The following is a 21,877-nucleotide window of genomic DNA, read 5'->3' as shown; positions in this document are numbered from 1 at the left end:
CAAGAGCATGCAACAAAAAGCTTGGTTAGTGAGGTAATAGGTTTTAAGCAGCAGCTTAAGAGGTTGAGAGACAGATGGGGCAATGGAAAGATTGGGAAGGGAATCCCAGAGCTTACGACCGAGAAAGCTGAAGGCACAATTGAAAATGATGGGGCGTATGAAGGGTGAATGCACAAAAGACCAAAATTGAAGGAACACAGAGTCGTAAGAGGGTTGTAGGGCTGGACGAAGTTGCAGAAATAGGAAGGAGCAAGGCCATGGGGTATTTGAACATAACAAATTCTATAATCAAGGCATTTGACTGATTGAACCAGCGAGTACAGGGTGATGGGTGAATGGGACCTGGTGAGAGTTATGCTGTGGACTGCAGAGTTTTGTACAAGCTCAAGTTGATTGAGGTTGGAAGGCTAGAGGCTGGCCAGGACAACATTGGATATTCAGGTTTTCGCCAGCAAATCAAAGATGGACAATGGAAATGCAGCCTTGGCAATGGAGAGAGCACGGGAAGCTGAACTCGAGGGGCTATAGTTGATGATGAGGAAGTCTGGAGTGGTTAAAATCCTGAGGTGATTGGCACAATGTGAGCTGCCCTGTGTAAATCATTCCACCACATTGAAGGCAGATACTTGGAGCAGTGAAAAGGCTAATGGGATTTTGCCCTTTATTTCAAGGACATTGAAACACCATCTGGAAAGAACATTCTTCAGTTGTATACAGTTTTTGGCTGACACCATCTGGATTATCATGTTCAGCATCTGGTACCTAATCTCATAGAATGATACAGAACAGATGGAGGCCATTCTGACCATTGTGTAACTCTTTGAAAGAGTTATCCAATTAGTCCGACTCCCATGCTCAGTCCAATATATATCACAAAAAGCAGTGATCCCAACGCCAATCCCTTGGGGGCACAACTGCACTTCAGTCTGAAAAGCAATTGGTCAGCACTGCTCTTTGCTTGCCTTAGAAGGAGTGCAACAAAGGTTTATATAATAACCCTTACGAGACCCACAGGGGCATATCGATCAATCTCCCATGGGACGAGTAGAATATGAGATTCCCCGCTCGTGGCCGGTGGCCATCCCAGCTGAGGCTCGTAAACCCGCCCTTTAAATGCCGGCCAGGACTGCGACCAACACTTCCAGTAGTCCCGACTGGGACCTTTGGGTTGTAAACAGCCTTTCCTTTATGTTAACTGAATACATTTTCTTTAACTTATCTTCTCAGGCGTCCTGAGCTTTTATAGTTCACTTAACCTATTCCTGTGATAACTTTATTACAATATAGGAAATGTTAAGGGGCTTGGCAGGGTAGTGGCTGGGAGAATGTTTCTCCTGACTGGATTTGTTTAGAACTAGCCATCACTGTCTCAGAATAAGGCTTTGGCCTTTTAGGACTGAATTGAGGAGAAATCATCTCACTCAAAATATTGCAAACCTTTGTAATGCTCGATTCTGGAGAGCAGTGAATGCTCAATATTTAAATATATTCCAGTTAGGTATCCATAGGTTTTTTTAGATACCAAGGGAATATGGGGATAGCTCAGGAATTTCTAACTGATGTAGAAGATTAGCCATGACCCACAGGTTTGAGGTGCTGCCAGGCCTACTCCTATCGCATATGTGTTTATGTGGAATTTTATCCAATGCCTTTTGAAAATCTACATTCATCAACCATATTACCCACATCCACTGTCCCTGTTACATCAGCAAAGTTAGTCAAAAACGATTAGCCTTTAGCAAATCTGTGCTGGCTTTAATTTATTAACCCACAACTTTACAAGTATTAGTTCATTTTCTCCTACATCATTGTCTTTAAAGGTTGCCGTATTGCTGATGTTACACTGTCTGGCCTGTAGATGCCAGGTTTATCCCCACTCCATTTTTGAAGAGGGATGGAACATTTGCAATCCTCCAGTCTTCAGACATCACCCATATCTAAGGATGATCAGAAGTCACTGCACAATTCTCACCCTTCAAAATCGATTGGGTGACTTTTTGTTGTTGTTGCGCTCTATCAAACGTTTGTCTATTTTTCTATTATTTTTAATCTATTTTTACCCTATTCAATTTATCTTCTATCTCCTCCTTCAGTTTGGTTTGGGAGAAATCTCTTCCCTTGTGAAGACAGATACAAAGTACTCATTTAATTCCTCAGTTATGCCCTCTTCTCCAAAAGAAGCTGCTCTATTCCGTCCCTAATCAGCCCAACCATCTTTTGATTGTTCTGTTCGTATGTATGTGTTGATAAAGGCTTTCAGTACCCTTCTAAGTTATAGGAACATAGGAATTAGCAACAGAAGTAGGCAATTCAGCCCTTCGAGCCTTCTTCGCCATTCAATCAGAACATGGCTGATCTCTTCCTGGTCTCAAATCCACCTCCCCAGATCCCTTTAACCCGTTTTTTAAATCAGAAATATATCTACTTTCTTCTTGAAATTGTTTAATGACTCCGATTCCACCGCACTATGGTGCAGCGAGTACCACATTCACCACCCTCTGCGAGAAGTAGTTCCTCCTCATCTCAGTTCTAAATTTACCACCTCTCAACTTATATCCTTGACCACTCATTCTAGATATCCTTTAATATATTCTCGTACACATCCTTTGCCCCTTTTATTTCCGATTCAGGGTGATTTAACAGTTTGGATCAGAAATTGGCTAGCTGGAAGAAGACAAAGGGTGGTGGTTGATGGGAAATGTTCAGGCTGGAGCCCAGTTACTAGTGGTGTACCACAAGGATCTGTTTTGGGGCCACTGCTGTTTGTCATTTTTATAAATGACCTGGAGGAGGGCGTAGAAGGATGGGTGAGTAAATTTGCAGGGGACACTAAAGTCGGTGGAGTTGTGGACAGTGCGGAAGGATGTTACAAGTTACAGAGGGACATAGATAAGCTGCAGCGCTGGGCTGAGAGGTGGCAAATGGAGTTTAATGCAGAAAAGTGTGAGGTGATTCATTTTGGAAGGAATAACAGGAAGACAGAGTACTGGGCTAATGGTAAAATTCTTGGCAGTGTGGATGAGCAGAGAGAGCTCGGTGTCCATGTACATAGATCCCTGAAAGTTGCCACCCAGGTTGAGAGGGTTGTTAAGAAGGCGTACGGTGTGTTAGCTTTTATTGGTAGAAGGATTGAGTTTCGGAGCCATGAGGTCATGTTGCAGCTGTACAAAACTCTGGTGCGGCCGCATTTGGTGTATTGCGTGAAATTCTGGTCGCCGCATTATAGGAAGGATGTGGAAGCATTGGAAAGGATGCAGAGGAGATTTACCAGAATGTTGCCTGGTATGTAGGGAAGATCTTATGAGGAAAGGCTGAGGGACTTTTTGTTAGAGAGAAGAAGGTTAAGAGGTGACTTAACTGAGGCATGCAAGATGATCAGGGGATTGGATAGGGTGGACAGTGAGAGCCTTTTTCCTCGGATGCTGATGTCTAGCACGAGGGGACAGAGCTTTAAATTGAGGGGAGATAGATATAGGCCAGATGTCAGAGGTAGGTTCTTTACTCAGAGTGTAGTAAGGGCGTGGAATGCCCTGCCTGCAACAGTAGTGGACTCACCAACACTAAGCGCATTCAAATGGTCATTGGGTAGACATATGGACGATAAGGGAATAGTGTAGATGGGCTTTAGAGTGGTTTCACAGGTCGGTGCAACATCGAGGGCCGAAGGGCCTGTACTGTGCTGTAATGTTCTATGTTCTATATGTTCTATTTTGTTCTTAACTGAACTAGCAATCTAATATTTATCATAAGATTTATTTTTCTGTTGCATTGTAATCTCTGAATCCTTCATCATCCAGGAAGACCTAGTTTTGGATGCCTCTTCTTTCCTCCTCATGGAGATATGTCTTGTCTGCACCTGAACTACCTCATCTTTGTAGGCCTCCCATTGCTTAATGAGTACTTTACATGCCAAACTTTGATTCCAATCTAGCTGGGCCAGATTTTCCTTCAACTTATAGAAATTAACTCTCCTCCATTTGAGTATCTTAACATTTTGGCCCAGATTTTCACCACATTGGGTCAGGTCCAGAGCCCTCATGCAATACCTCTTGTCCTTGCCAGCTCAATTATGGGCTGGGCATCTGGCAACTGCATCAAAAGAAGCAGAGACCCATTTTTCCACATGGCCTCATCATGAATCCTTGGCTGAATTCCAAGAATGACTAATGCACTCAACTCCACAGGCAATGTCTATTCAGCAGGCAGGGGAGTGAGGGCTATTATTTGATTGACATCTCATATACATTGTGATAAATTATATATTTTGTTGTGGTTTGTGTGTTCATTTACACAACATTAAGGGGTGTGAAGTGCAAACAAAACTACTGAAATTGATACTGTGAATGACTGTAGTTGATTGATATTTTGAAGTGGTTGTAAGCTAAGCAGTTTTTTCAAAATATCTTTTCAAAACCTCTGCATATGTTGTCAGCTTCAGGATCATTTCAAAGACTTGCCAGACTTGCCAATTACTCATTGATTCTGTAAAAAGTGGATACTGGAAAGGAGAATGCAGAGGATGCATATGGGGGAGCATAGAAGGGGCACGGGAGCTATGGAGTTGTATGGAGTATAGGAGGGGTATATGAGGGGGTATGTGAGGAAGAATGGGGTACATAGAGGATATAAAGATGCATAAGGGTATGAAGCAGCACAGATGAGGCATGGGGAATATGAGAGACATGGATATGGCGTGAGGGGGGAGATGAGGGACATGGTCTTCAGGACCTGACAGTAATGAATGTATGGGTAAATGTCCCAGTAAACACAAGCAGGTGTTTTAGGATGCTGACCTCACCATCCACCCGCCTCTGTTGACCCCTCAGGTGTGCCTCTGGAGGCGACGGGCCAAACCCAATCCTGCCCTGCCTTCCCGGAGTGCAAGTACAATGGGCGGTGGGTCCTCCTTAATGGAGACCGGTTTGTGGAGTTGGGAATTTTTCTGATTACTGCTCCCTTCATTTTCGTCCTGGTCCTTTCTATAACTGTTCTAAACATTGTGATGACTGTTTATCAAATGTTGTATCGATTGAAACAGACCCCATTTTGTTCACCAGAACACTGCTTCCTTCCTGAGTCATACACACTTAAAACGTTAACTCTGTCTCTCCACAGATACTGCCAGACCTGCTGATTTTCTCCAGCTTTTTTTGGTTCTAAGATCTGCTTTCTTCCTTATTGAACTGAAAACACACTGATCAAGAAAGTTCTCTATACGCAACTCAGAAATTCCTCTACCTCTATACTCGTTACACCTTTATTTACAGAGTCTACACTAGGATAATTAAAGTCTTCCATTATCACTATTCTACATCTCTTGCATTTTACTGCATTTTACCTGAAAATGTGCTCTGTTATCTCCTTCTGGCCTTTTGATGGTCTTTGATTTACATCCGCTGCTATAATAGCTGAAGTCTTGTGGTGCAGTTGGTGGTGTCTCTGTCTCTGATTTCAAACCCCACTCCAGCAGTGGGATCTTCCGATTACTCCTGCCAGCAGGATTTACTAGTGCCGCCAAAGTCGATGGACTTTTGGCTAACTCGCCATATCTGCCACGGTGGGGCTTGAAAGTCCCGACCCATGACTTGATGCCAAGAAAGGTGTGATCATAAATGTGGCCAAACAAATTGAGAATCAACTTGTAAATCTTTCCAACACATGCCAATTGCAAGGTCTATAACAGTGGAAGAGACTCCTAATCAACCAAGTGATGAGAAGAAATTGGAGCCATTGCCATTACTATCAATAGCTCCAGGCTAACATGTATAGAAAAGTGTGTGTTGCTACACCAAGTGTGGGTTGCTACACCGGAGAATCACGTGCCGGCATCGGGGCGGTGTGGCCCGGTTGTGGGGATTCTCCGGCCCGGCCCCGGGCTGGGAGAATCCCGCCCATAGTCTGAAAATTACAACGCGACGATTTAAGACATAGCTGAGGAGGAATTACTTAATTCAAAGTATTGTGAATCTGTTTAATCTTTAAAATTCACCATCAAAGAGAGTTCTGCAGGCTCAGCCATTGAGCATATTCAAAATAGATGTTGGAAGACTGAATTGAATTTTTTTTAAAAACCTTCTCCTGGGTCAGCGCGCTGACGTCAGGAGGAGGCGTTTTTTTTTCCTCTGGGCTCCGGGCATGCGCACTGAGTAGCGGGCACGCTTGCGCAGCCGTAATTTTTAAAGCCGCTCAAAGCCAGCATTTATAAAAGCCGCCTGCTGCGGCCGTTGCACCTGAATTTAGACGATCGGGAACACCGCGATGGATGGCTCCACGACCTTCCCGACACCAGCCCGCGGCCCACCCGCAGGTCGCGACCCCCACTTGCCTGTGCTATCATGTTCCTCAATTTTAACCAAATTCGTCCTTGAACCCGCGAGTATATCATGCCTTTCTAATAATGCAACAATATCGTTGCACCCCACCTGCCACCCCATGTCCTTTTTTTGTCTATTATCCCTGCATATTTTGCAGTCAGGAACATTGAATACCCATTCTTTCCTTTGTTGGAGAAAGGTGTCCATTACTGCCATTATATCATAATGATATGTAGTAGCTCACCAGCCATATTCACCACACTGTCCATTTACATGCATATATTCTACACCCATCTTGGTCTGCTTCACGTATCAGCCTGTCTGACCCTCCTGTTTCCAAACTACTCTTTTTTTCTAATTTTGTTTTTGTCTCTGTCACTTTTCTGCAACTTGTATCTCACCGGTAATACTTCATCTTGCAACTATCTCCTATCAATTTAGTTTAAAACCTCCCCTAAAACCTAGTTAATTGCTCCACGCGGACACGAGTTTCAGTCCAGTTGCGGTGCATCCCATCTAACTTTACATGTCCCGAGACTGTCCCAGACCTGGTCTCAATGCCCCAGGAATCTGTCTCCTGCACCATTTCTGTAGCTACGCATTAGTCTGTATTATCTTAGTGCACCTAATAATAATAATCTTTCTTGGTGTCACAAGTAGGCTTACATTAATACTGCAATGATGTGTCTGTGAAAATCATCACATTCCGGCGCCTGTTCGGGTACACTCGGGGAATTCAGATTGTCCAATTTACCTATCAAACACGTCTTTCGGGACTTGTGGGAGGAAACCGGAGCACCCGGAGGAAATCCACGCAGACACGGGGAGAACCTGCAGACTCTGCACAGACAGTGACCCAAGCAGGGAATCGAACGCGGGTCCCTGGCGCTGTGAAGCAACAGTGCTAACCACTGGTACACATAATAGCATGTGCCACTGGGAGTTATGCGGAGATTAATACTTTTAATATCCTGCTCTTTAGCTTCTACTCTAATTCCTGAATGTCTGTATGTAGGACCTTAACCCTTATCCAATTTATAGTGTTAGCTTCAGCATGCAAAATGTTCTGTTCTGTTCATTGATGTCATTTATCCTGGTTCCAGGGAGGTAACATACCATGCAAGATTTACACTGACAGTTACAGAAATGTATGTCCAAACACTGACAGTGAATTCCCTATGACATTTTACATTTTGCTGTGCCCACCTGTACACTCATTTTCACCATGGTAGCATGGATGTGCTGTAGACTTCATCCACCAACCCCCTCCAGCCCACATCACCCCTCCCAGAATGATATCACCAGCTTCACTAACTTACAGTGATGGAAACAGGTTTGAAATAGTGGTACTTCTAGAGGATTTTTGTAGTGACTACTTCTTCTTATCCTGCCAAGTGGCCACCTACTTACTATCCTCCTCAAATCTCTGCACCTGCAGTGTGACTTCCTCCTGGAATGATAATTCCAGGAAATTCCCGGCCTCCCATATTCCCTGATCCTCAAGCTTGGAGCAAATGGAGGTACTTTGTGAAGTTATCTGAGACAATGGAGTGTACAAATTTTTGTTTGATGCAATTTGCATAGTTACAATTTTGGCATTCTCTGATTAGTTAATTTTAGTTACATTCCCTGGATCTAATTAATTATTATACTTATTGTATAATTCCTTATTTACTCTTGCCTCTTGGCATAAATTACTTAGCACCTCCATTCTTTTCTGCATTGACTTCCCACTCTCATCAAATTCCCATTGTCATTCTCGTCAGAAAGCCACTCCATTTAGCAGATCCACCAAACTCACCCGGCTATGCTTTTGAGTCATAGGGCTTGACACAACACAAATTCATATCATGATACCAGTGCTTAGAAAATTAAATTATCTCACAGCGCCGAGGTCTCAGGTTCGATCCCGGCTCTGGGTCACTGTCCATGTGGAGTTTGCACATTCTCCCCGTGTTTGCGTGGGTTTCGCCCCCACAACCCAAAGATGTGCAGGCTAGGTGGATTGGCCACGCTAAATTGCCCCTTAATTGGAAAAAATGAATTGGGTACTCTAAAAAAAATTTTAAAAGAAAGTTAACTTATGAGGACAGATTTAAAGATTCGGTCTGTATTCCCTTGGCTGCACAAGATTGAAGGGTGATCTGATCAAGGTGTGTACAATGTCACCAGGATTTGAACAGGTGAATTTGGAGCAACTATTTTATCTAGTGGGGACATCAAGAGCAAGGGGACTTCATCTTAAAATTATTGTTCGACCATTTAGGAGAGAAATTGGGAAGCACGTTTTTATGCAAATGTTGGTCTAATATGGAATTCTCTCCCTCAAAAGGCTGCGGATGTCAGGATAATTGAAGCTGGCTGAGATAAATGGAGTTAAGATAAACCATAACCTGATTGAATACTAGAGCAGGCTTGAGAGGCTGAAAGGCCGACTTATGTTCCCCTAATCCTTTTTTCCTATGAGACATGAGGCAACGGCTGCAGGAAGCGATTACCTGGACACTGACAATGCAAACACACCCTCTTCAAATTCACTCCGACGAGGTTGCAGAGAGGTAAACCATTGCTGGAGATCCATATTTCAAATTATTAGAGCCACTGTTCAGTGGGACATGCTGTGTGCCCGTGATGTGGATGAATAATGCTTTGTATTTGTTTTGGGAATATGAGCATTGCTGGCAAGGTCGGCATTTGTTTCCCATCCTTAAATGGCCTTGAGAAGTTGGTAGTGAATAGCAAAATATAGGAATGCTATGCTACTCATGAGGAGCTCTCCATGCCTGATACCCACCTGTACTTTTCAATTATTTAATCAGCCCCCAGTAATTATTAACTAACGGTAATTTATGCAAGGCTCTCGTTAAGAAAAATGTGAATTAATAAATGACAGCATTGAATGATTAAAAGTAAATCATTTTTGAATAACTTGATTGAGTCGTTTGATGAAGTAAGAGAGAGTTGATGAAGATAATGTTGTGAATATGGATTTTCAAAAGGCACTTTATAAAGCCCCGCATAATAGATTTGTTGGCAAAATTGAAGTACATAGAATAATGATAATCGCTTATTGTCACAAGTAGGCTTCAATGAAGTTACTGTGAAAAGTCCCGATTCGCCATATTCCAGCGCTTGTTCGGGAAGGCCGGTACGGGAATTGAACCCGCGCTGCTTGCCTTGATCTGCATTACAAGCCAGTTGTTTAGCCCATTGTGCTAAAGCAGCCCTTAATTAAAGGGACAATGGCAGCACATGTACAAAATGGGACAAGAGACAAAAAGCAGAGAGTAGTTGTGAATATTTGCTTTAGGATCTAGGGAAATATACAGTACTTCCTGACAGGGTCACTGCTCTTTTTGATATATATCAATGACCTGGACCTGGGAATCCAGGGCATAATTTCAAAGTTGCGGGTGACACAAAACTCAGAAATGTAGTAAACAGTGAATAGTTGAGTAACAGACTAATAAAATATGCAGACACATGCCAGATACAATTTAAGAGAGAGAAGTATGAAGTGATGCATTTTGGTCAGAAGAATGAGAGGAGACAATATAAATTGAATTGTATATGTTTAAATGGGGTGTAAGAACAGAGAGAAGTTATGCTAAACCTTTACAAAACACTGGTTAGTCCCCAGCTGGAATATTGTGTCCAGTTTTAGACACCACACTTTATGCAGCTTGGAGAGATTATAGAGGAGATTTAACAAAAAGGAGTTAAGACATTCAACACTTTAGTTACATGGAAGGCCTAGAGAAACTGGGATTGTTTGTCTGAGAGCAGAGAAAGGTATCGGGAGATTTAATAGAGGTGTCTAAAAATGTGATTTGTGATTGAATGGCCTCCTTCGATTCTATAAGATTCTACGAAGATCTTGCCAAGATTGGATTGGATTGGATTGGATTGGATTTGTTTATTGTCACGTGTACCGAGGTACAGTGAAAAGTAATTTTCTGCGAGCAGCTCAACAGATCATTAAGTACATGAGAAGAAAAGGGAATAAAAGAAAATACATAATAGGGCAACACAATATATACAATGTAACTACATAAGCACTGGCATCGGATGAAGCATACAGGGTGTAGTGTTAATGAAATCAGTCCATAAGAGGGTCATTTAGGAGTCTGGTGACAGTGGGGAAGAAGCTGTTTTTGAGTCTGTTCGTGCGTGTTCTCAGACTTCTGTATCTCCTGCCCGATGGAAGAAGTTGGAAGAGTGAGTAAGCCAGTTGGGAGGGATCTTTGATTATACTGCCCGCTTTCCCCAGGCAGCGGGAGGTGTAGATGGAGTCAATGGATGGGAGGCAGGTTCGTGTGATGGACTGGGCGGTGTTCACGACTCTCTGAAGTTTCTTGCGGTCCTGGGCCAAGCAGTTGCCATACCAGGCTGTGATGCAGCCTGATAGGATGCTTTCTATGGTGCATCTGTAAAAGTTGGTAAGAGTCAATTTGGACATGCCAAATTTCCTTAGTTTCCTGAGGAAGTATAGGCGCTGTTGTGCTTTCTTGGTGGTAGCGTCGACGTGGGTGGACCAGGACAGATTTTGGGAGATGTGCACCCCTAGGAATTTGAAACTGCTAACCATCTCCACCTCGGCCCCATTGATGCTGACAGGGGTGTGTACAGTACTTTGCTTCCTGAAGTCAATTACCAGCTCTTTAGTTTTGCTGGCATTGAGGGAGAGATTGTTGTCGCTACACCACTCCACTAGGTTCTCTATCTCCCTCCTGTATTCGGACTCATCGTTATTCGAGATCCGGCCCACTATGGTCGTATCGTCAGCAAACTTGTAGATGGAGTTGGAACCAGGTTTTGCCACGCAGTCGTGTGTGTACAGGGAGTAGAGTAGAGGGCTAAGTACGCAGCCTTGCGGGGCGCCGGTGTTGAGGACTATTGTGGAGGAGGTGTTGTTGTTCATTCTTACTGATTGTGGTCTGTTGGTCAGAAAATTGAGGATCCAGTTGCAGAGTGGGGAGCCAAGTCCTAGGTTTTGGAGCTTTGATATGAGCTTGGCTGGGATTATGGTGTTGAAGGCGGAGCTGTAGTCAATAAATAGGAGTCTAATGTAGGAGTCCTTGTTTTCGAGATGCTCTAGGGATGAGTGTAGGACCAGGGAAATGGTGTCTGATGTGGATCGGTTGCAGCGGTATGCGAATTGCAGTGGATGAAAGACTCAGTGATGGAAGTTTGCAGAAATGAGGTAGTTTCAGTAAATCGATACCTGAACCAGAGAGGGTTAAAGTCCAGATGATTTACAATAAATAATTGACTGACCATGGCTCATTAATGGAGTAGTGGACCTGTCACCGAGGCTACATTCTTCCCACTCAGCTTCAAATGATCGAGTAAGCCAAACCCCAACCTGGCTTGATAAACAGTGTGAAGGTCTGTGAAGGTTTGCTGCATGCATTTGGTGAGTTAAATTCCAATGGTCCATCTGTGCGCACACGGTGGTCCCTAAGTCTTGGTTCTGTACACTAGTGCCTAGGTTTTCTGGACATAGCTCAGTGGGGTCTGTGCCCTCAGAAAGAGAATGTACACTTCAAATCCCTGTGTAGATTTCCCAGTGCTAAAACACAGAATATGCTGGAAACACTCAGTAGATCAGGCAGCATTTTCAGAGCAAGAAACTGTGATAAAGTTTCAGGTCCGTGATGTTTCATCAGAGCTGGAGAACTTTGGAGATGAACAACTTTTAAGCAGGTAAAGTAAGTTTTTTTTTTTTTAAAAGTAGTTGCCCTAGTCCCAGGGACCATAGGCTGCTTTACCCTTTGAGGGGGAGAGCTGACGTATGGTGATTTAACCTGAGGATCGGCACTCTTCAGGTGAGGGTCAAGGTTGACAAGGCGGGGCCTTCATGAATAACTTCAACCGGTATGGGAATTGAGCGAGCGCTGTTGGCTTTGCTCTGCATCTCGAGCCAGCTGTCCAGCCAACTGTGTTAAACCACCCCCCCCCCCCCCAAGGAGGTACAGAGCCAGGGAAGGAGGGCTAGAAAATAACACAAGGGAAAGATCTATAATGGGTGGTCAGGGTGGACAGGAGTGATTAAATATCAAAAGTGATACTGATACAAGACAAAAGACGTGGTAATGAGACAAATATGGAAGCATAAGATTCCTCAATGGCTTGGTACGTAGACTTCTAAATACGATGATGAATTTCCAAACGTTTGAACAAAATAGATATTTAGATGTGGAATTTTCAGTGGTCCAAAACATGTGGCTTTGTAACTGTCCTTTCAAACCTCTGTTTGTTTCAGATTATTCCTCGGAATAATAGCACAAAATCTACTCTCACTTATAACTACATTATTCATGAGGACTCCTTGCCAACTATCAGCAACAATAATGTACTTCAGGAAGATGTCCATGCATTTGAATGGGCTTTAAAGAGCTGGTCCCAGTGTTCCAAACCATGCGATGGAGGTAATTATGTCTGAACTTGAAGTAAAACATGAAAGCTCTGCCTCACCGGTATTTGTGTTTTGATGATTTTTGACTATAAAGTGGTGCCGGTTAACTGTTTAGTGCGCGCAGTGCCATCACAGTGTCAGCCATGGCTCAGGAGGAAAAACTCTCCTCTCTGAGTCAGATTCAATTCTCACTCCAGAAACCTGAGCACCGAATATTATCGTATTGTTGGAGGTGTCACCTTTTCGGATTATATGTTGAAGGGAGCCCCAGACTGTCGATCCTTATTTAAAGTAGAGCAAAGGAATTCTCCAGCGGACGTCTTGTGGCGCAGTGGGTAGCACCTCTGAGCCCGAAGCTCCGCATTCGAGTCCCATCCCAGGATTGATGGCCAAGGAAGATGTGTTCATAGTGTGGCCAAGGGGTTGAGAATCGACCTGCAAATTGCTTCCAACATGCCAATGGCAGGCGGTAAGAGCAGGAGAGATTCTTGGTAAGCCTTGCTTATCATAGAATTTACAGTGCAGAAGGAGGCCATTCGGCCCATCGAGTCTGCACCGGCTCTTGGAAAGAGCACCCTACCTACGGTCAACACCTCCACCCTAGCCCCATAACCCAGTAACCCCACCCAACACTAAGGGCAATTTATCATGGCCAATCCACCTAACCTGCACATCTTTGGACTTGCTTGGTGTGGAGTGGTGCCCTTTCAGCTATCAGCCTCTGGCGACAGGCTAGCAATCTGTTCCAAGTATAAAAAAACTCACTGTGGTAACAGATAAAAGGCTAACTCGTGCACCATGAGGTCCGGGAAGAGAAACAACAAAGGAGTTCTCCCCAACGTATTGGCCAGGACTTAAACCTTACCCAAGACCATTAAAAAAGATTATTGTCACATTGACTAGAAGTTTATGATAATGGTGATGTTACCAATGCTCACAGTTGTTAAAGAGTAACGGAGACTGTAGCTTCCGGCGGCTGCACACACACAGTGAAATGATACCCAATACCTGAGAATGAATAAATTTAAAAACTGAGGATGGAGAGGAGGATGCAGCAAGTTGCTTTGTACACTTACGTGCATACACAATGCAAAAGTGCAGGTTGTGCTTGTTCATAAAGGGGACTAAACTTTTGGTATTAGGTTTTCAGTACACAAAGTATGGATGCCGTAGGAAGACTGACAATAAAATGGTTCATCGTAACTACTGTGATGCAGACAAAAAGCCAAAATCAATCCGCAGGATGTGTAACCTGCAAGAATGTACGTTACCTGTGTAAGTACCAATTGTTGTTGAGATCTGTTCCATTTATCTCAATATCCACTCTTAAATATCCACAATCTACAAAATCCACTCTCTCCAAAAACAATCAGTGACATTTTTTTCTGAATGGCAGTGTTGAGGGGCTGGTTTAGCACAGTGGGCTAAACAGCTGGCTTGTAATGCAGAACAAGGCCCGCAGCGCGGGTTCAATTCCTGTACCGGCCTCCCCGAATTGGCGCCAGAATGTGGCGACTCGGGGCTTTTCACAGTAACTTAATTGAAGCCTACTTGTGACAATAAGCGATTATTATTATTATTATTGTTGTTGTTGTTGTTGTTATTATTATTATTATTATTATTATTATTATTATTATTATTATTGTGATCTCAGTTGATGTTAATACTGGACAAGTCAGATTCCAGAGTGAATCCTGGCTTCATAGATCCTAACTTATTTTAAACCATGGAGGGCAGTTCCTGAACAAATTCACAGGAGTCTGCTAATGAACTTCTAACACAAAGAATAAAACATTTATTAAACAAGAAAAATGATCTATATTACACCAGGCACAACGGCTGGAAAGATTTCAATAAGAGACTCTAGTAAATGATTGAAACCACACTCTTCCTTCACTCCAACTATATCTTTACGGATGCTGTCATAATATGCACCCATGCACATCATGAGGTAAAAGCAGGCAGTGACAGACACCCAGGTGAGCCAATCAATATACAGAACAGAACACGACCAATCACAAGTCAGTACACCAGGGGGGGCTTCCAACTATAAAACACAGGAGGCATCAGCACTCTACCTCTTTCCACTGGTGAAACTGTAGTGACAGTCAGGGTGTACAAATCATTCAACACCTTCTACACATGGATCAGAGCTAGCCTGGTCTAGATAGTTAGTGTTAGTTTACTTGGAGGAGTAGAGAGTCAACCCACAGGCAGCTGTGTGTTTCGTTACTGGAGTTCAATAAACCTTATTAAACCAACGCCTACGTTTGGTGTGTGCTTTATCATTCAACTGTATCGTGTTGCAGTCCGTGTTACCCCAGGGTGAATAACACAACATGATACCAGGAGTGACTACTGCTTCTAAGTAATTTACCTTCGAAAATTCATTGACGACCAGCAACTGCCTTCCAGCGGCATGGAAAAGATCCAGGCAGCTCCGGATCTCCGGGAACCTTGGCGCCAACTGGTGGGTCTTCAAGCAGAAATTCAGTCTATATCGAGGCCTCGGGCCTCGAAAGTGCATCCGATGCCCGAAAAATTGCCCTGCTGCTGTCTACTGCAGGCGACCAGGCCATCCAAATCTTCAATTCACTCACGTTTGCCGACAGTGAGGACAAGACCAAGTTCCAGACCGTCCTAGCCAAATTCGACAGTTACTGTGAGGTCGAAACGAATGAAAACTTCGAACGGTAGGTCTTCAGGGTAAGGATGAGTCTTTTCAGTCTTTTCTTACTCAGCTTTGCATTCTAGCGCAGTCCTGCAACTACGGAGACACCGCTGACTCCCTCATCAGGGATCAGATTGTGTTTGGCGTCCACTCCGACACCCTGCAGGAGCAGCTCCTAAAAATAAAAAATATGATCCTGCCAGTAGCCATCGAGACGTGCAAGGTCCACGAACAGGCGAAATGTCGCTATTCCCACCTGAAGTCGGCAGAGCAGGACCAACTCGCCACCCACGAGGCTGAAAGTGTACAGGCCATTGCCCAAATGCACAGCCTGAGCATCGATGAAGGCGGCCATTTCGCGCACTTTTCCAGGGCTCCCACGCATGCGCACCAGGGTCAGGAGAACAAAGCGGCCGAAGACTACACTGCGCAGGTGTGAGCAGTGACTGACCGCACTACGCATGTGTGATGACGCACCGAGCGCCGCAGTGTCGCCGTGATGACGTGCCCCAACTGCGGCAGCGCCCATTTAAAGCGGCAATGCCCTGCAAGAGGCAGGCGATGTCTCAACTGCAAGAAGCTTGGCCATTATGCTGCTTGGTGCAGGTCTGCACCTCCGATGGGGGGCCATCAATCCCAGGTCCAGTGCAGAAGCATTCGAAATGTGCAGCAAGGGCTGCTGGATTTGGAACCTGATCCTGTCACGGATCCAGAGGACGACTACCCGGAGTCCCCATTACCATGCATGACAAGGCCTCCTCACACTCAGCAACATGCACACCCATCCTCAATGTGGATTATGCGGACGAGTGGCGTGCCACAGTACAAATCAACGATTGTAGCATCCGGTTCAAGCTGCACACCGATGCTTCAGCCAATCTAATATCCCAAGCAGATCTTGTTCGGATCCAAAGGCAGCCAACAATTCTTCCGCTGGGCTGCCAGTTGCTCGAGTACAATGGAAATGCCATCACCGCGTTAGGGTCCTGACACCTACATATATCCTACAAGGCCAGTTTGCGGTTTGAGATCGTCAAGCCCGGCAAGTCTTCTCTGCTTGGTGCCCATGCATGCAAGCTGCTTCATCTCGTCCAGCGTGTACTTGCCATGTCCTCTGCCAACAGGACTCTTCAAGCCGACATTGAGGAGCTACTATTGCAATACCCAGATGTGTTCAGTGGGACGGGTACGCTGCCCTACCGCTATACAATTCTGCTCAGGCCTGATGCCACCCGTGTCATCCATGCGCACGCCGGGTGCCGGCGCACCTCGAGGACCGTCTAAAGGCCCAGCTGCAGGAGCTCCAGGATCAAGGAAAAATATCCAAGGTGATGGAACCAACTGACTGGGTCAGCTCGATGGTCTGTGTCAAGAAGCCCTTTGGAGAACTGTGCATTTGTATTGATCCCAAGGATCTGAACCGTAACATTATGAGGGAACACTACCCGATCCCAAAGCGGGAGGAGCTGAAGAGTGAGATGGCACATGCCAAATTCTTTACAAAGCTGGATGCATCACGTGGCTTCTGGCAGACACAACTGGACGAGTGCAGGAAGCTCTGCACGTTTAATACACCCTCCTGAAGATATTGCTACAACTGCATGCCGTTTGGTATTGTTTCGGCCTCCGAAATCTTTAATCGAATAATGGAGCAAACGCTGGAGGGCATTGACGGTGTGCAGGTCTATGTTGACGACGTCATCATCTGGTCCACGACCCCGGAGGAACATATGCCGCGACTGCGACGAGTCTTCAGACGCATACATGTCAACGGCCTGAAATTAAATAAAACCAAATGCTCGTTTTGCAAGTCGTCGATTAGGTTTCTGGGCGATCAGATCTCCCAGCAGGGCGTGCAGCCGGACTCGGACAAAGTCAAGGCCATCAACGCAATGAAGACCCCAGAGGACAAGAAAGCGGTCCTCCGCTTACTGGGTCTGGTAAATTTTGGGGGGAAATTCATTCCCAACCTTGCATCACACACCAAGCCCCTCAGGCACCTGGTGAAGAAGTCCACCACTTTCCAGTGGCTACCTGCACATCAAGCAGAGTGGCTTGAGTTGAAAGCAAAGCTAACCACCGCTCCTGTTCTAGCTTTTTTTGACCCAGCGAAGGAGACTAAAATCTCCACAGACACCAGCCAGGATGGCATTGGGGCGGTGCTCCTCCAGAAGGACGACACCTCGTCCTCGGATCCAGTGGCCTATGCATCCAGGGCCATGACCCGCACTGAGCAACGATATGCTCAAATAGAGAAAGAATGCCTCGGCCTCCTCACTGGCATCATGAAATTCCACGATTATGTCTATGGTCTCCCGACCTTTACATTAGAGACGGACCACAGACCCCTAGTGCACATTATACACAAGGACTTAAATGACATGACACCCAGGCTCCAGTGCATTCTCCTTCGTATCCGCAGGTATGATTTTGAACTGGTTTACACCCCTGGAAAGAAGCTAATCATCGCGGATGCCCTGTCGCGTGCCCTCGCCATGTGAGCAGGTAGGCTTCGTACACGACATTGAGGCACAGGTGCAACTGTGTGCCTGCACCCTCCCGACATCCGACGAACGACTCGTCATCATTCGAGAAGAGACTGACAAGGACCCTCTTCCGCAGCGGATCATACATCACCTCACGAATGGCTGGCAGAAAGGGCAATGCCCCCAATACTATAATTTAAAGGATGACCTCACTGTTGTCGAGGGAATCCCCCTGAAATTGGATCGCATCGTCATCCTACGCAGCCTCCAGAGTTTTGTGCTCACGCAGATACACGAGGGGCACCTCGGTATTGAGAAGTGCAGGCGCAGGGCCCGGCAGGCTGTCTATTGGCCCGGCATCAATGAAGATATATCAACCATTGCGCGACCTGCCAGCGCTTCCAGCCTGCCCAACCCAAAGAAACGCTCCAGCAGCACGAGATCGTGACCTCTCCGTGGTCTAAGGTCGGTCTTGAGCTTTTTCACATAAATGGGCCTGACTATGTCCTGATAATTACTTCTCCAGTTACCCCGAGGTAGTGAAACGGTCTAACCTAACATCCAGGACTGTCATAAAGGCCTGCAAGGAGGCATTTGCCAGGCATGGCATCCTGCTCACGGTTATGAGCGACAACGGTCCCTGTTTCTATAGTCAAGAATGGTCCGCCTTCGCAAAGCACTATCACTTCTAGCACATCACCTCGAGCCCGCATTACCCGCAATCTAATGGGAAGGTCGAAAAAGGGGTCCATGTCGTAAAGCAGATGCTGCGGATTTAAATCTTGCTCTTCTGGCGTACAGGGTATGTGTATGTGTCCAACGGTATGTCCCCGGCACAGCTCCTTATGAATCGTAACCCGCGGACGACTGTTCCGGCCATTCATGTACCTGACCTGGATCACCTTCCAGTGCTGCAAAAGATGCAGATCAGAACCCGACAAAAGCTGACCTATGCTGCTCATGCTAATGATCTGCCCGTGCTCTCTCCGAAGGACGCTGTTCGCATCAAGTTGCCTGGTGGAGGCTGGTCAGCTCCAGCTGTTGTCGTTCGACAGGTTGTTTGTGGTTCGCATGGCTGATGGATCCATCATCAGGCGCAACAGAAGGGCACTACGCAAACTTGCCTGCCCACCACCGGATCTCACGTTCCCAGATGTCGTTATTCATTATCCGGACACCTCGCTCCACGAGGCCACCAATCTGGCTGCATGTCAACCTGTCAAGACCCCATTGTCCCCGCAGTCCACAAGAATCCAACGACAGCCCCAACGACTAGACTTCTAAATAGTTCCTTTGTATATATACTGTTATGTTTCTGCACGCTAGACACCTTACATGTACATATCCAGTCACTCACCAATTGCTGTAAATAGTTAGTTTTGTAAATATGCCGACAATTTTTTTTTAAAAGGGGGGAATGTCATAATATGCACATCATGAGGTAAAAGCAGGCAGTGACAGACACCCAGGTGAGCCAATCAATATACAGAACATGACCAATCACAAGTCAGTACACTGGGAGGGGGCTTCCAACTATAAAACACAGGAGGCATCAGCACTCTGCCGCTTTCCACTGGTGACAACTGTAGTGACAGTCAGGGTGTACAAATCATTCAACACCTTCTACACGTGGATCAGAGCTAGCCTGGTCTAGATAGTTAGTGTTAGTTTACTTAGAGGAGTAGAGCGTCAACCCACAGGCAGCTGTGTGTTTCGTTACTGGAGTTCAATAAACCTTATTGAACCAATGCCTATGTTTGGTGTGTGCTTTATCATTCAACTGCATCGTGTTGCAGTCCATGTTACCCCAGGGTGAATAACATGACAGATACATCCAGATTTGTAAGGATATGTGCAAGATTCTCGTGCATCCCTGCGGCACGTTTCTCGGCCAGCAGCGGGATCTTCTGGTCCTGCGACTAACAATACGACCAGAAAGATCCCAGCAGTGTGAACAACTGGGAGATCTCACCCAACATATTTTTCCATACCTGTCCTATACTCTAATATTCAGCATATGTGTCGATTTTTTTCGTCGGTGCAGACTCGATGGGCCAAAGCAGATTCCATGGATTTCTCATCAACAAAAACTTGCAGAAGCTTGTCACACTGTGAGCCAACCAGTTTCACTGAGATTTTGTCTTTCTCACGAGGAGTTTCAATCTCGATCCTTGAAAATGCTCTCCCGAATGTCGGATGCCTTCAACCAAAATCCAACTCCAGGGTTTCAGTCTTGCCTTCTGAGTTTCCTTTCCCTTTGATCTCCATGTAGACTCAAGTTTTACCTTCCAACCACACTATCAGATATTCAGCCATATGGATAGAGTACATATATATAGTGTGCGTGGACAGTGTGTGCAAATACAGTGTGTGAGTACTGTGTGTGTATCATATATGGCCTTTGTGAATATAGTGTTTGGGAATAGTGAACAGTTTGCGTGGATAATATACTGTCTCTCAAAGTACAGTGTGTATGGATCATATACAGTCTGCGAGGATGGTATAGTCTGTGTGCCCAGTATGTGTTCACAGTCTCTGAGTACAGTCTGTGGAAATACATGTGTATATTATGCTGTCTGTAAAGTATTGTATGTGAATAATGTGTTGAGATATGTTGTATGTGCGGATTCTGTATATAAGGGAGTAGGTACCGCTTTATCCCTGACCTATGTTAGCAGAAAGAAGAGTAAGTACGCCTCTGCAATTGTCAATCCAATTTATTCAGTCACTGCTGATATCAATTTATGAAATGTTCTTAAACAATTACAGGTATTGCCTTCAATGAATTAGCTCTTTCTAAACTAGTTTATGCTTAGAATACGACAAGAATCTCTGCAAATTAATTTGATTTGGTGTTGTCCCTTACAGTTGGACAGCAGAGGAATGGGAACACTGCACAAAATCCTGTGGGAGTTCTGGATACCAAATCCGCACTGTTCGCTGTGTGCAGATGCTGACCGATGGAAGGAATCGTTCAGTCCACAGTAAATACTGCACTGGAGAACACCTGGAGAATCGCCGAGCTTGTAATCGAAAGCCTTGCCCAGCACAATGGAAGACGGGGCCCTGGTTAGAGGTCAGTGAACAGGCAGCCTTCGTAACAAATGCAATAGCTGTTCGTAAAAAATCAGCAGGATTTATTATGCATCCCAAGCTGAGCCATTGGTTCTGTTCAGGAGTTGCATCTCATGGGGGAGAACAGGAATTAAAATGATGACTCCCTCCATGTAGTAAACAAGTGTTCAATAAGAAATAATTAGGATTTTGCAAGCTCGCCAGACAATGCAGACACCATTTGAAGAGGTGAGTGTGATGTTTTCTCATTACAGCAGGAATAAAAGATAGAATAGCATTCACATCCCCAGTATACTCCAAAGCGTAACAAACAAGGGCACAGTACTGGTGAGTACATACCTGTCACAGTATGACGGAGCAGGAAGGTACAGCTATCTGAGTATAATACAGGGTGTTATGGCCAGCCTCAAGTGAGATTGCCCAAAAATTGTTGATCAGGGAGAGGCCCCATGATTTCTCACCATCTGGCAGGGATACCCCCAAAATTGATACAAACATGAGTGGGATGACTGGCTGTGTCTTCATTCAAGCCACCCTCTACTGGCAGCCACAAAGGTTTATTCACTACTAAAAAGGTAAGAAGAAATGTGAAAGCACATGCATCTACATTCATATGGATGAGAAGTAACAATTGAGTTCAATGGTAAGCAAATATAAATAAAATGTTATACGTAACAGATCTTGAGTTGCAAGGAATGGATGATGAGCATTGCAGCCATTGCACATTGAAACCAGTATAGTTGACTTCTGCTGGAGAATAGTTGATTCTTCAATTCATGACTTCTGTGGTTTGGTAGAGAGATATCAGTTCTCTTCCCAGCAACGATCTTTTTTGCCAGCAGATTGATTTCCACAATGAGAGAGAGAGAGTTTTGAAATATTTGTGCAAAAGATTGTTATTTTTGCAAGGGTC

The 21,877-nt window shown here is 45.0% G+C and overlaps 1 protein-coding gene across 1 annotated transcript in view; it reads left to right on the top strand.

The window, feature by feature from the left end:
• The window catches only part of LOC140429719 (A disintegrin and metalloproteinase with thrombospondin motifs 3-like), a 376,678-nt gene that overhangs the window by 337,329 nt on the left and 17,472 nt on the right, over positions 1-21,877 (top strand). Inside the window, exons 18-20 of the mRNA XM_072517052.1 lie at positions 12,580-12,745; positions 13,875-14,007; positions 20,758-20,965. Of these exons, the coding sequence (XP_072373153.1) occupies positions 12,580-12,745; positions 13,875-14,007; positions 20,758-20,965 (507 nt within the window). The remainder of the gene's footprint in view (positions 1-12,579; positions 12,746-13,874; positions 14,008-20,757; positions 20,966-21,877) is intronic.

Source organism: Scyliorhinus torazame, chromosome 9, assembly GCF_047496885.1.
Source record: "Scyliorhinus torazame isolate Kashiwa2021f chromosome 9, sScyTor2.1, whole genome shotgun sequence".
Lineage (NCBI taxonomy): Eukaryota > Metazoa > Chordata > Chondrichthyes > Carcharhiniformes > Scyliorhinidae > Scyliorhinus > Scyliorhinus torazame.
This window is presented reverse-complemented; position numbering and strand designations above follow the sequence as displayed.